The sequence below is a fragment of the Cnephaeus nilssonii genome, assembly GCF_951640355.1.
Source record: "Cnephaeus nilssonii genome assembly, chromosome: 6".
NCBI lineage: Eukaryota > Metazoa > Chordata > Mammalia > Chiroptera > Vespertilionidae > Cnephaeus > Cnephaeus nilssonii.
In genome coordinates, this window is record NC_137077.1 from 13067379 (window position 1) to 13082743 (window position 15365).

At 46.5% G+C, this 15365-nt stretch overlaps 1 protein-coding gene across 3 annotated transcripts in view; it reads right to left on the minus strand.

Annotated features, from left to right (window-relative positions):
• Positions 1 to 15365, minus strand: part of STAB2 (stabilin 2) — a 128357-nt gene that overhangs the window by 46744 nt on the left and 66248 nt on the right. For all 3 annotated transcript variants that reach the window (XR_013813717.1, XM_079775418.1, XM_079775417.1), the window contains exons 31-41: positions 13413 to 13490; positions 12686 to 12784; positions 12491 to 12598; positions 11353 to 11484; positions 8651 to 8779; positions 7375 to 7431; positions 5597 to 5692; positions 4822 to 5017; positions 3111 to 3206; positions 1980 to 2025; positions 1054 to 1130 (exon numbers count right to left, since the gene is read on the minus strand). Coding sequence is in view for 2 of the 3 variants with exons in the window: in XM_079775418.1 (XP_079631544.1) it covers positions 1054 to 1130; positions 1980 to 2025; positions 3111 to 3206; positions 4822 to 5017; positions 5597 to 5692; positions 7375 to 7431; positions 8651 to 8779; positions 11353 to 11484; positions 12491 to 12598; positions 12686 to 12784; positions 13413 to 13490 (1114 nt within the window). In the remaining variant the exon portion in view is untranslated. The remainder of the gene's footprint in view (positions 1 to 1053; positions 1131 to 1979; positions 2026 to 3110; positions 3207 to 4821; positions 5018 to 5596; positions 5693 to 7374; positions 7432 to 8650; positions 8780 to 11352; positions 11485 to 12490; positions 12599 to 12685; positions 12785 to 13412; positions 13491 to 15365) is intronic.

Genomic DNA, 15365 nt, shown 5'->3' on the forward strand with positions numbered 1-15365 from the left:
GTATTGCATATGTGTCCAAATCTCCCATTGCCCCCCTCCCCCCCACTCCCGTACATGCCCTCACCCCCCTGCTGTCTCTGTCCATTGGTCCATTTACTATTTTCAGACTGTGGTGACCATGGTAACTGAAACTGGAAAGTGAAACTGTGAATAAAGGGGGCTACTCTATACCACAAGCAAGTGGGAGTCACACAGAAAACACAATGTGGTTTAACGTCCAAAAATCAATTAATGTAATACAGCATTTCAGTAGAATTAAAGACAAAAACCACATGATCATCTCAATAGAAGGAGCAAAAAGGATTTGACAAAATTCAACACCTTTAAGGATAAAAATACTCAACAGACTAGGAACAGAGGGGACTTTCTAGAGAGCTGCATCATTCTGTCATTGTACACAGACAGGTCATTTCATCCCCAAACCAACTCTGCAAGGGAGATAGTTTTGTTTCCTTTACAATGAGCTAAGGGGGCTCAGAGCAGGGAAGACACCCACCCAAGGCCACACAGGAGTAGGAGGAAGAACCAGGTGGGGCTCAGACCCTTTCTGCCCCACTCCCCAGTCCCCACGCCCAGCCACACCCGAGGCCCGTGGTCGGCAAACTGCGGCTCTCGAGCCACATGTGGCTCTTTGGCCCCTTGAGTGTGGCTCTTCCACAAAATACCACAGCCTGGGCGAGTCTATTTTGAAGAAGTGGCGTTAGAAGAAGTTTAAGTTTAAAAATTTGGCTCTCAAAAGAAATTTCAATCTTTGTACTGTTGATATTTGGCTCTGTTGACTAATGAGTTTGCCGACCACTGCCCTAGGCCAATCAGATCAGTGGCTCTGAAAGCTCTCCAATTGCGACCTAGGCTGTGAACCACAGTTTGGAGGAAATGGGAGGCAATCCCTCAACAATGGTTTCCTGCCCCCAGGCAGTCAGCTGCCCTGTTCCACCCTGTTCACCAGCAATGGCTGGTGGCAGATGCCCATCCAGCCTGCAGGAGCAGAGAGCGCTCCAAGGCTCCTGCTGGTCTTATCTCCCGGGAGCAAATTCTTCCTTCTTCACTTGCCTGTGCAGACTGTCCCGTTCCCCTGGAATCCTGCCGCGCATTTGCACGAGGCTGTGCCATCTGGATTGGGAAGGCAGCTGCCAGGAGAAAGGGCAAAGGCTGTTTGTAGAAAAACACATAATACCCACCCCTATATGGCCATGGATCCACGCCCCACCCCCCACTCCCACCCTAGGAGGCCCTCACTGGTCCTGCCTAAGGGCTCAGGGAGAAAGTCCCTTCCTAGCTTGGCCACAGGCGACTAAAACTGCAATCATTATTAGGCAAACTAGAATGTGTATGTAGCCATGGGCCCTGGGATGGGGGAGGAGCAACCTGTTTTCAGAGAGGTACCTGTGTTAGGGGCTGTGCTTCACACATGACTTCATGTCACTTACACAACATCCAGTAGCCCTGACGCGTAGGTATTATTATTTTTCCCATTTACAGATGAAGAAACTGAGGCTTAGAGGCATCAAATCTTTGAGTCAAGGTCAATGACAGAGGCTGATTTGAATTCATGTCTAATTCCAGCTAAGAGGCTTGTCATTCATTAACCCATTAAGCCCCGCTGGGAGTTAGGAACATGAAGTCGAAGAGGGAAGAAGCAAGTCTTGGCTGTGAGCTGGGAATAAGCTTTGATGAAAGCGAGAGGCCCACTGGGCTACCCTTGGCTTCTGTGAAGGCTCCCTGTGGCTTGAACTGGGGGCAAGGACGGGCATTTTGCCAATGTGCCAGGTAACTCCGCTGGCAGCTTGTTCCAAAGGCTGGATCTGGCAAGTGGATGGCGGCCTCTTCAGAAATACATCTAGTTTCACATGAAATGTATCCTAAATCCTCAGAAACAGTCTCAGGAAAATACTCCCCTGAGGACAGGGCCTGGGATGTGCACTCTTAAGAAAGAATCCCCTTGGCATCGTCCCCAGGGGAGGCCCAGGGGGACCTACTTGGCGCTGGTGTGGCAGGTCCCATTGCAGTTGTCTTTTGTGATCTCTGAAAAACACACGCACAAACAAAAAACCAAACTCAAACAATTGCTTTTATTAAACTTCCCTCAAGACCTTTCAGTTAGTGCTTGGTGCCAGAAAAAGATGTACGTTCCTGTTGTAAATGATACGCATCATGTTTACGACGTAAAAACTGCGGGACTCTGCAGACTGAATGCTTGTGCCTCTCCCAGTCTAACGCTGAGGTTAATCCCCAGTGAGATGGTACGTGGAGGTGGGGGTCCCTGGGAGGTGATAGGTCATGAGGGATTAGTCCCTCATGAAAGAGACCCCAGAGAGCTCCCTTGCCTCTGTTGCCACAACACGAGGAACGGCAGTCTGCAACCCAGGAGAGGGCCCTCATCAGGACCCGACCATGAACTTGAACTTCCAGCCTCCAGAACTGGGCGATATCAATGTCTGTGTATAAGCTACCCCGTCTCTGAGACTTCGCTGTAGCAGCCTGAACAGACTAAGACATCTATGTTTCAGAAAGTTCTCTCTGGCAGCAGCGTGGGGTGTGGAATGGAGGGAAATAGAACAGGAGGCAATGAGATGTTATGACAAGACCACTGGTGAGAGGAGGAGCAGGAGGGAGGGAGAAGACAAATGCAAAAAGATATGTGTAGGAGATGTTCAATGCAGCATTGTTTATGATAGTAGAAAATTGGTTTCAAAAAGCTTGGTACAATCGTGTAACAGTATATTATGAAAGTTAAGAAAATAATGATATTTACTGTATTTATTCACATGGAAAGATACCTGTTATACATTGGGAAGTGAAAATGTAGACGACAAAACAGTGTGTAGAGTATGGCGCTATACACACATTTGCGTGCCTATAAAAATGTTGGGAGGATAATACAGAATATCAGTGATAGCTTTTTCCTGCCTTGGGAGTGTGAGTAAGTTTTATCTTCTTCTCTCTGTTTTTCTTTGTTTTACAAACATTTTGCTGCAAGGAGGAATTACTTTGATTACTCAAGGAAGAAATAAAGATGTCCCTTCTATTTTGGAAAGAAAAAACACACGTGTAGCTGCTGAGAAGGGAGGCTGAGGAGGGATCCTAAGTAGGGAGGGGCTGGGACTTACCAGAGTCACATTTCACTCCTCGCCAGCCAACGTCGCATTCGCAGGAGCCGTCGCCCGCGGGCCCTTGGCTGCATCTCCCATGCACACAAGAACACACTAGGTGAGAAACGGCCACACATCGTCAGACCTCGGAGCTGGGCTCAGTAACTCACTGGCCACTTACTGCAAAGGCTCACGTCCTGCACTGCATCTGCACCCGGTTTTAGAGAACCGTCATCTTGAACGGAGGTTGCACGCCCAGGAAGGGCAGGTAGAACTGAGTGGGCAAGCAGGTGCGTCAGGTCAGGCCTCAACACGGACCACAATTTGGGGACTGGGGACCATGTGGGGCAGCCACCCGAGAAGTGGGAGTGTCCTCAGCCAAGGTTATCTGAGGATCCAAGGTTACGGGGCCCCCTGGGGGTCCCTGAGAGTGGGCTTTAAAAGAAGCCCATTTGATACTGGGTTTATATAAACCTGGTGAGGCACTGCCCTCTTCAACAACATGGAAACGCCGATTCCTTTGTTATAGGGCAGCATCGTGAGTCTCTTTGAGAACAGGATGAAAGCTAGGGATGCCCTCCCCAGCGAAAAGCACTCAGCCCATGAGGGTCACTATGGGTCCCAGGTTGGGAACTCCTGCACAAACCCAAGCAGACAATCTGCCACGTAACATAGAAAAAAGCAGCACGGTAATGTCAATTCTATATTCTATGGCCCAGTCGCAATGAGTCAGCTACACATTGATTTTGCCTTGCTTTGGACCAGCTGATGATAAAACAGTGTTAGTCAGGCCAACTTTGTGTTTTCTAGTACAAGGGAAAACAGATGCTTTGTGTTCTCATCATGCATTAGAAAACCCCTCCTCCCAAGTCACTCAAGTGTGTGTCCCTGGGCACAAGAATGCCAGGGTGAGAGAATGCAGGTGACTTGGTTCAAAGGGCACATTTGTGTGTGTGTGTGTGTGTGTGTGTGTGTGTGTGTGTGTGAAAACAAATTAAAGCATGTGGCTTCCTGAGGGCGAATCAATAGTGTGATCTTCATATAAAGACAACATCATCCAAGAGCAGAGCCTTGGAGTCAAGCAGTGTGCATTCCAATCTCAGCTCTGCCTCTTTCAGGTGTGACCTTGAAGGAAGTCATTCAACCTCTTTGCCTTAATATCCCCATCTGTAAAATGGGCATGGCCATACCTAAGTATATAAAGTTCCTGTGTGGACTAAATGAGATAATGTGCACAAATCTGCCTTTCAAACTATCAAGCACTGTCCAAAACTGAGCGTGTGACTATGAAGACCATGAGGATGGGGAGCCAATGAACAGATTGGGGTGGGTGGGTTGGTAGGTCTAGTCCAGTGGTCGGCAAACTCATTAGTCAACAGAGCCAAATATCAACAGTACAATGATTGAAATTTCTTTTGAGAGCCAAATTTTTTAAACTTAAACTTCTTCTAACGCCACTTCTTCAAAATAAACTCACCCAGGCCGTGTTATTTTTGTGGAAGAGCCACACTCAAGGGGCCAAAGAGCCGCATGTGGCTTGCGAGCCGCAGTTTGCCAACCACGGGTCTAGGATAGTGACTGAAAATGTGGGGGAACACTGGCCTATGCAAACTACACAACACAAATGAGCTTATAATTCACATGATCTGAGCGGTAGGATCTGGCCTGCCTGGGAGACAGATGAGGTCCCCTCCTCTGGCATTTGGACCCGGAGGAGAGGGGTGCGCACCTTGGTCACAGTGGACGCCGTACTTGCCCTCCGTGCAGGTCTCGCAGGCGGTGCCGTTGAAGCCCTCTCCACACTCGCACACGCCCGTGCCGTTCATCCCGTCCAGGCAGATGCCGTTTCCAAAGCAGACGTTCTCGGCTTTCCCGGGGCAGGGCTGGCACTGGGGGCCGAAGAAGCCCGCACAGCATTCTCTCGTCTGAAATGAGAGGCCGAGGCTGGGCCTCCACTTCCATGTCCTGGTTTTGTCCAGCCACAGTGCAGAATCCCATGGTCGGGCTGGCTGAGTGCCCTGAGCTTGGACCCCACCGTGAGGGGTTGCAGGAACCCCTGAGAACTAGGAAGCGTAAGCAATTTCCAGGGGTGCCAGGAACAGACAGAGGCCTTTGCCAAGGAGGTCGGAAAGAGGGAAAGGAAACAGGCGTAAGAGAAGAGGAAGGAGCAAAGTGAGAGAAAAGGAGGGCAGCAGGGACTAAGTAAAGAATAATGTTGCCTGGCCGGTGTGGCTCAGTGGTTGAGTGCCAACCTATGAACCAGGAGGTCATGGGTTGGGTTCGATTCCCGGTTGGGGCACTTGACCCCCCAGTGTGGGGAGTGCAGGATTCAGCTGATCAAAGATTCTCTCTCATCATTGATGGTTATATCTCTCTCTCCCTCCCCCTTCCTCTCTGAAATCAATAAAAATGTATTTAAAAAAATAAAGAAAAATATAACATACGATTAAATTTTCCAAATGCTACCGCTATAGTTAGAAGAATGGTTAAACTGTGATACTCACAATGACAGTTTTCACACATTTTGGCTGGCACCCAATGAACACAGATCGCTTGCCCATGAAATAAATGGTATAGAGACATTTCCTCATCTCGCCGCCCTATGAAATAGCAATGATTATATTGGGGTGTTAGCTAGGAAACTGTTTTCCAGCCTCCGAAAGAAGAAGGTGGGTGACACGTGGCTGTCTCTGTGACTGAAATGCTCTGGGAAGGGACAGGATGGTTGCTCAGAGCTGCTTCACAAGAAAGCAAGCACTCAAACAGCGTTGGTTGTCATAACACCAGGTGGCAAAACCCAAGGAGTTACACTGTCAGGTAGTACTCTGTGAAAAGAACTTTTCCCGATAAGACTAACTCAAGCTAGCAAGAATCACAGAGTAAGCCAGACAAAAACGTCCTACCAGCACTACACATCGGTGGATCTGAGCCTTGATTTCTATCTACTTATTGATTTCTATTCTTTCTTGGTCTGAGAATGGATTCAGGCTTCTAAGACCTATCATACACAAAGATTATATTAAGACTCAAGTGAAAGGGGGGGGTTTGAGGACAAATATGTTATACCTTAATCAATAAAGTATTTAAAATAAATAAATAAATAATACATATGAAAAAAAAAAAAGACTCAAGTGAAAGAATCAGCATCGTGTCCATTATAAATGATTACTAGAGGTCTGGTGCACAAAATTCGCGCATGGGGGAGGGGTGTCCTTCAGCCCAGCCTGTACCCTCTCCAATCTGGGACATCCCTCTCACAATCCAGGACTGCTGGCTCCCAACCACTCACTTGCCTGCCTGCCTGATTGCCCTAACCACTCTGCCTGCCAGCCTGATCACCCCCTAGCCACTCCCCTGCCAGCCATATCGATGCCTAACTGCTCCCCTGCTAGCCTGGTCACCCTTAACTGCCCTCCTCTGATGGCCTGGTCACCTCTAACTGTCCTCCCCTGCAGGCCTGGTCACCCCAACTGCCCTCCCCTGTAGGCCTGGTCTCCCCCAACTGCCTTCCCCTGCAGGCCTGGTTTCCCCCCCAACTGTCCTCCCCTGCTGGCCTGGTCACCCCCAACTGCTCTCCCCTGCAGGCCTTGTCCCTCCCAACTGCCCTCCCCTGTGGGCCTGGTCCCCCCCAACTGTCCTCCCCTGCAGGCCTGGGTCTCCCCCAACTGGCCTCCTTTGCTGGCCCCGTCACCCCTAACTGCCCTCCCCTCCTGGCCATCTTGTGTGTTGGAGTGATGGTCAATTTGCATATCACCTTTTTATTACATAGGATTACCATGCCCTGGAAGGTGCACGGGTGTTTATTCTTTCTAGTGGTTGGAGCATGATCAGAATTAGCTTTTATAATAAAGAGCTATGAGAAACACAGGTTGGTAGTTGATTCAAAGACAGGCCTACTTCCCCCAAGTTCACCATCTGTTTCTTAGAGAAAATTAGTTGTATCTCCAACTGTAAAGGAAACTCTGGCAGGGGGAGCTCATCTGGGCGGGATTTGGCTTTGCATATGGAAGCTGCCTTCTCGAATAAGATGTCTTGCTCCGGCCTCCTCTGGCTCCCGGAATAATAGAATGTGAGAAATCTCTCTCTGCGTTGTGCGTTGGTTGAGATGAACCCCTGCCTCTATTTATTTATTAAGTAAAATTTGGATTCAAGACTTTAGAAAGATGCGTACAACAATGAAGGAATGAAGGAAGTGAAAAATGGAGGATGCTTGAGAGTCATTTTCTAATCTGGACCTTGCTGGGATCAGAAACTACTTTATGAAAGCAGAAAAAATACTCACTAGCGGTTTACTTCCAAGTGGGCAGATGGGTGGCTGGGGACAGTTCCCACACTTTCCCTTGACAGAACACAGAGGCAAAGAGAACATTTCATGGTTATTGCTTTTAGTGCAAAGCGAGGCTGCCAATATTTCCCAGACCTAAGAGCTGAGGGTTTGAGGATATAGAACTGAAAATCAGAAAGATATGAGGGAAGCTCCTCTGGTCAACCTCTTTAATATTCTTAGAGACAAGCACTTTAACTACTTCAGGTCTTGGGTATTTGATCACCGCTTTTCCCCACCATATTCTTCTGATGCTGATAACCCTTTAAGGTGTGGAGGTCTTATCTCATTAGAATCTGAATTTCTTTAACAACAACCCTCACTTATTGGTAACCCATTGTTGAGTGAATTGGGCCAGATTTGGTGACCAGTCTTGGGAGCCCACAGTCCAGGTGAGGGATCAGGGTGGAGGTAATATACACATGATTACAAAACAAAGGGCACAACTTAAGAATGACAGACTCTTAAGTGTGACATGTTCCTAAAACAAGAGGAGGTCAATGTGCCCAGCTCTCGCTCAGCCCCATAGGAGAGTACAGTGTGCACTCCGGGCTCTGGGGCCACACTGCCTGGATTTGAACACCTTCTCTGCCACCTGTTAGCTCTGTGAACCTGGTGCATGACTCAGCTTCTCCGTGGCTCATTTTCCCCATCAATAAAATGGGGACAGTAATAGCACCTACTTTGTAGGGTGCTGTGAGAATTCTGTGGGTTAATATATGTAAAATGTTTAGAGAAGGGCCTGGCACATAAGTGCCCAATAAATGTCAGCAGCTATTACTATTACTGAAAGATGCTACGCCATCCAATGGACTGGAGTGAAAAGTCTCCAATACTGAAATAATGCACTTCCATATTTTCTCTCCTAGTAGACCAGGCGTGGCCAGTACCTGCCAAGTACCACAGTCCACTCCCTGTGCCTATGGCAGGCATGACACATTTTCCCTTTGAGGAAGACCATGGCTTCAAAATCCTGCTCAACCCAACCCTCCAGGTAGCCTCTCCCAGGTATCCAAGGTACAACTCACTGCACTAGATTGTGAGCCCATCGAGGGCAGAGGTCATGTCTTACTTATCTTCATAGAACTGAAGCTGGGTATGTTTCTATGTACATCAGAGATGCTCACTCAGTGTGTTTTGAACTGAACTGAGATATCCTAATAGATGAATCTTATGCTTAAAAAAAACCATACAACACTTTTCAGCTGCATTGTTAGCCTTGCATATAACTTACTCGTAAAATAGTCGTGTCGTTATTATCACATCGATTCTTCTGAATTTCCAAAACTTTCCCCAAGCCATGGATCACTCCTTTGTCAGTGGCTACATTGGTGTAGTTTATCGGAGCATCATTTACGTAGAGCTGTGAACAAGAGGGTCAAATGTAAATTTCTTATTGTAGTGACTTTAAGGGGAGTAAGGGAGATGGGGATTGGAGGATATCAATATGACATCAGCCTAAAAGGTATTCCAATATTCACCCCAAAGGCAGCACGCTGGAGTGGGAAGAGCTCTGGCCTAGGAGTCTGAGAACAGTCCTGCATCTGGTCACCGAGCTGTGTGACCTTGGGTCACTTGCTTTTCCTCTCTGAATCCCATTGTTCTTTTTTGTAAAAAGCATCATTTCCCAGTGTGCGGAGACAGCTCATTACCCAGTGTTTCCCTTGGCGTTTCTTCGGAGTTTATGGAATGTTTGCATCCATCTTTGCCTAGTGTGTTCATAAGCATCCAAACATGGGTACTAAGTCAGTACCTATATGTTGCCAACTCAAATTCAACTTGAACTTGAAATTTGTTTTCTTCTGATTTTTTTTTTTAAAGGAGAGGGTCCCTTAATGACTGATTAACAAAAATAAGTAAATCTATTAATTCATTCATTAAAATAAGTAATATAATTGGAAACAAACGGTTCTTTGAAAAATTGGGGTGGTGTGTGTATGCGTCTCTCTCTCTTTGTGTAGATGTGGTAGATCTGAGGTTGGGAAAGGGGGAATTCTTTATTGTACTAAGCAAATGTCAACTTCATATCTAATAAGATCTTACAAATGCTTAATAACATCGCCTGAACTCTCATAGTAGCGATATTAAAATGACTCTACTAAGTGCTTACATTTGAACTTCCACTGACTCATAATTTTTATTGTGAATTTTGTGTTGTATTAAAATTTTGAGTTGGACACAGCTTTACTCATGTAGAGAACATTTTTCTGCATCTACATTGTCCTAAGAGAAAGTGAGTTATTGATAAAAGTAAAACTTCGATTGTAAGATAGAACCAGTTGTTTATTGTGAGATAAAACCTCTGTTTTTAAGATCTGAATAAATGGGAAATAAACATGAAAAAATTGAAATTGATTCAATTAACTGTGCTAGAAGTCATTCTACATGATGAACTGAAAGATGACATAGATAAAAAAGTAGGTTCTTTAATTATAAAAGTTGCTTTTCCTGAAAAAATAAGAAAATGTATTTAAAAGGATCTCCTCAAAGTTATTACACAATAGGTGAGATGTCTGTAGGAGTCAGAGAAAAATATTTGAAGTTCGATTATTCCCTAAGTAGTGAAGAATCAGAAAAATTCTCTTCTACCCAGATTAAAAAATATGTACACAAAATTCACTTGTGATTCAACGCTGATACCACTGAGAAGGTTGTTTGTAAGACTGCCCTTTTTAAAGAGAACCAAATAATACTATTGATTGACCCCTTTCACCTCTGACCCCTCCAGGTCTTCACCACACTGTTGTCTATGTCCATGGGCTATCCATATTATTCACTTTTTAACGTAAAATCAACAGTATTATAGCATCAGGAGTTCTGGCATTTTGATATTTTAAAATAGCTTGGCATCTTGGAATTCTAGAAATGTGTGTTGTAGTCACAATTTGACACCATCAGTAAGGTTTCCACACTACTTTTTCCAATTGCATAGGCCCTGGAATACCTCAGTGGAGCTTGGCCAATGATTAACCTTTATTTTAATTTAGTGCTTAATAAAAATAATAAAATAAATTGTCTTAACAATTTTGTTTTTATTTTTTTTTCTCATGAGAATCTATACTTGAGTAATGTTGTGAGTTTCTTGTTGAATTTTCTTACTTTGATTGATCTTACTTGATTTTTGACATATGTGAATAAGATTTTATATTTGAAATATATTAAATATTTAGTCTCACTAATTCTTTTTTAAAATGAATGCTAAACACTTAAATATTTAGGAGTTGTGTGAGATAAATACTGAAATACCGGTGTGGAGGTCAATTAGTCCTAGGACCACAGTCTCTATGGTCAAGCAATGATAATGTTAACTCATCTGGCTCCTGGATCCTGCTTATGGCATTAGGCTCCTTATGGCCAGGAGCCTGTGCCATCTCCTGGGAGTTAGGTTTTTCTGGCAGGTTCCCTTCTACCTGGGAGATTGCTTGGGGACTGTCTGCTGGGTTTGATAGGAGTCAGTACTGCAGGGCACCTGTGACTGCTGGGATTCCAGGACCGCGATCAGTCGGCCACACTGGTTATCTGAAGGCTGGGGACAGGGACAGTGAGTGGGAGCTTGACAGTCTGGCATAGTCATCCCTATATGGGGAAACACAGACCACTGTCTTTTGTTGATAAGGTTTAGGAAGCGCTGTGAGTACCCTAGCCAGTTTAGCTGAGTGGACAGAGTGTTGCCTGAGGACTGGCCCAGGTTCTATTCCGGTCTAGGGTACCTGCCGGCTTGCAGGCTCGATCCCCAGTGGGGGGTGTGCAGGAGGAAGCCAATCAATGATTTTCTCTCATCACTAATATTTCTCTCTCTCTCTCTCCCTCTCTGGTCCTCTCTGAAATCAATTAAAAAAAAAAAAAAGGAAGCACTGGTGAGTCCAGTATGGAAGTGATGACAGGTGACCGGGAGCTAAGACACCCACTCCCGGGTCTGGAGGGAAAGGCCCTCACCTGGTTGTTGCGGAGAAAGAAGCCGAGGAGGTAGGAGAAGCCCAGCATGGACTCCCGGTGCATGCCGTTGTGCAGGTCATTCTTCAGCAGTTTCTCCTCCAAGACCACGTGGTATCTGAGTATGTCTTCCTCCTGGTCAACACACAGAATTGAAATAGGCCAGCTAGTCCCCAGTCACTTACCACATCATTTACTCCGATGTGTCGGGCACGGTGGGCATTGCAGGGGCAACAGCTTGTTGAACCGGAGGTTTTGACCGGGCACAATAGACATTAAATATTAAATCGGAGACAGATCGCCTTGGAGAAAGTGCAAGTTTTCCACCTGCGATGCTCAACAACTCATCAGGTGATTCTAAAACCCAGAATGAGGGTATGGAAGGTTGGGAGAGGATTTTAAAGATGATGTTTTTTAAAGAACTGCTGGGAAGAGAGGGTCTCCACCCCCCAGCCTACCTTTCACGTCCAGGGTCACGAGAAGAAGTCTGATGGGATGTTTTAAAGAGCTTTATCTGCCCAGCCGGCATGGCTCAGTGGTTGAGTATTGACCTCTGAATCAGGAGGTCATGGTTCGATTTCCAGTCAGGGCACATGCCCCGGTTGTGGGTTTGATCCCCAGTGTGGGGTGTGCAGGAGGCAGCTGATCAATGATTCTCTCTCATCACTGATATTTCTATCTCTCTCTCCCTCGTCTTTTCTCTCTGAAATCAATACAAATATATTTAAAAAATTAAAGAGCTTGATCTGTGTCCTCTGAAGAGAGAGTGGCCTGTCACTGGGGTCTCACTCAGGCCTGAGCAATCTCCTGCCAGGGACTGCTGGCTGCTGGCCGATCCCGTGAAGTGAGGAGGTATCCCTGCACTGGGCTCCCTGCACTCCTGGTACTGGCTTGGGACACGTGAACACTTGTGTCCTGTGGACACACATCCAGGTCCTGGGGCCCAAATGTGTGCTTCCAGGGCTGGAAACTAAGTACAGCAAGTGGGCAGCTCCGCATGCATACGGGGGAGGAGTGTGTATCAGAGCGTCTCCTCAGGACTTTGTATTAAGTATCTGGCTATGGAAAGGGAGTTTTGTCAAATGTCAAGCGTCTGAATTTCCAGAAGTTGATTTCCCTGCTTCTCGTGCCCGATACCTACTAGAGTGGTGACCTTCTTTTCCCGGATGTAATTCTCGATGGCGTCGTTGTTTGGAGCAAACACAGTGTAAGCATCGGCAGCCTCGATGGCGTTCACCAGGTTATATTGCTGTGATGGAAAGAGACAAGCGTGCGTGAGGGATTTCTGTTCCCGGTCACCTGAGCAAGGGAGTCGTGTAGAGAATGTGGTACTTGCAATGAGGTAGCCCCGGAAGATGGAGTAGTCAGGCATCTGGTCCAGCCGGGTGAGCAGGTTTGGTAAGGAGCCAGTTAGACCTCTTTGGGGGACCAGAACCTGAGAAAGGAAGCCCCCAAATTCTGTTAGCAGGTGCTGGCAGGACTTGCTGCTTTGTGACACATGTGCTCATGTCACATACACTTGCAATTGTCAGGGCTACTGCCAGTCCTGAGAGTGCCTCTGCAGGTTTAAAAAAAGGCCAACGTTCTGTGGGCCTTGTGAGATGTCCCCATAAGTAAGAAACATGCTCTATGTGGCCACATTGTATAGGGCCCATTGTAGAACAGGGACTGAGCAGGCGTCCTCAAACTACGGCCCGCGGGCCACATGCGGGTGTTTTTGCCATTTTGTTTTTTTACTTCAAAATAAGATATGTGCAGTGTGCATAGGAATTTGTTCATAGTTTTTTTTAAACTATAGTCCGGCCCTCCAACGGTCTGAGGGACAGTGAACTGGCCCCCTGTTTAAAAAGTTTGAGGACCCCTGGAGTAGACAGTAACTGAGCCTGATTGAATGAGTAGAGTCTCTAAGTGGTTTGAAAGTAAAAGTAATGAGGCACAATACAGGTTACTTTCATGTTAAGGTTAAGTATTTACCCCCCCGCGCTCCCCCCAAAAGGAGAGATACTGTCCGGGAGGGTAAATGAAAGAAGAGAAGCTGCCTGGGCAGGAGGATGGACTTGTACCTTGTTGATGATGTGTATCACTCCGTTTGTGGCTGCGTTGTCACCATCAATGATGGACGCTCCTTCAATTGTGATGTTCTGTAAATGCAAACCACACTGGGAAGGTGAGTCTCCTTTGCGTACACCTAGGGATCAGGGTTATTTCTGCTCTTTTCCACTTTCTGAGAAGCAATGACCTTCAATCTTTTGGGCCATGACTCACAGTTAGAAATACCTTTAAACTGTGCTCCATTAGACATCACACACACACACACACACACACACACACACACACACACACACACAATCAAAATGAAATAGTACTTTCCTCTACTATGTGGGAAGCAGCTCACCATTGATTTTTTACTCTATTCCATTCTCTTTCATTAAAAAAGTGCTGGCTGCCCGGCCGGTGTGGCTCAGGGTTGAGCACCAACCTATGAAATAGGAGGTCAGGGTATGATTCCCAGTCAGGGCACATGCCTGGGTTGTGGGCTCCATCCTCAGTGTGGGGCATGCAAGAGGCAGCCTATCCATGATTCTCTCTCATCATTGATGTTTCTTTCTCCCTCTTCCTCCTTCTCAGAAATCAAGAAAAAATATTTTTAAAAAGTGCTGTTTGAAAAACACTGTAGACAATGTTGTGGGTTGAATTGTCTTCCCTCCCTCCCCCAAAATTCATAAGTTGGAGTCCTAACCCCCAGTACGTCAGAATATGACCTTATTTGGAGCTAAGATCTTTACAGAGGTAATCGGGTTAAAAAGAGGGCAGTAGAATGGGCCCTAATCTAACATGGCTGGTGTCCTTATAAAAAGAGGGGATTTGGATATAGCTCTGCAGGGGGATGCCCTGTGAGCATGATAGTCATCTACAGGACAGCCTGGAGCAGCTCCTTCCCCAGCTCTCAGAAGGAGTCAGTTCTCCCCTCCCCTTGATCTTGGACTTCCAGCCTCCAGAAATGTGAGACAAACACGTCTGTTGCTTGAGCCACCCAGTCTGTTGTAGCAGCTCTTGCAAATGCATACAGACAGCAACTGACTTTCCTGGTCAGCATCCAGCTATTTTTCAAGAAGAATAATTACAAGGGGAATGGAGCTAAGTAAAAACCAACCTAGCCACCCACCTGGCCACCAACCAACCATGACAACGGGGCCCCACCCTCTCTGGTTTCTCTGGTGTTTTCTCCTCATCTCCACCTTTACCCTTCATGTGAAATTCCTCCTGGGCACTTTGGGTACAGAGAGGATCGGTGTCACCCTGAATAGCTCCAAAGTCACATTGGCAGAGGCTCCGAAGAAAACATTCCTGGCCACCTCACATATCTCTTTTGATTAAAGGGAAACATTTACTTCAGACATAGGAATAAACTCATTAAAAATGTGTCTTTGATGGTTAGATCCTCTCGATCAGAGGTCTTGGTTGATTTATCTTTGAATCTATAGAGCCTGGGATAAGCATGATCAGGCTGGATGTCCCCTTAATGCTTGCCAAGAGAATCAGTGATTTAAAACACTGATAGAAAAGAACCCCAAAATCTGATATATGCATGTATATATCACTAGAATTATAATTATACTAGAGGCCTGGGGCACGAAATTCATGCATGGGTGGGGCCCTAGGCCTGGCCGGTGGTCAGGGCCTATCGGGGCTGTCTCGTCCAGTTCCAATTGGGGCCAGGTTGGCCGGGGCCTGGAGGCCTGCCGGCTGCTGGACAGGGGCAGGGACCATGGGAGGTTGGCTGGCCATGGGAGGAGGCTGTGGGAGCGCACTGACCACCAGGGGCAGCTCCTGCATTGAGCATCTGCCCCCTGGTGGTCAGTGCGCATTATAGCGACTGGTCAACTGGTCATTCTGGGTATTCCGGTTGTTTGGTCATAACGGTTGCATATATATATATATATTTATTTATATATTAAGGACCCATGGGATCTTATGTAATTCTTTACTGCTGCTTAAAAGGAATAATCTGATGA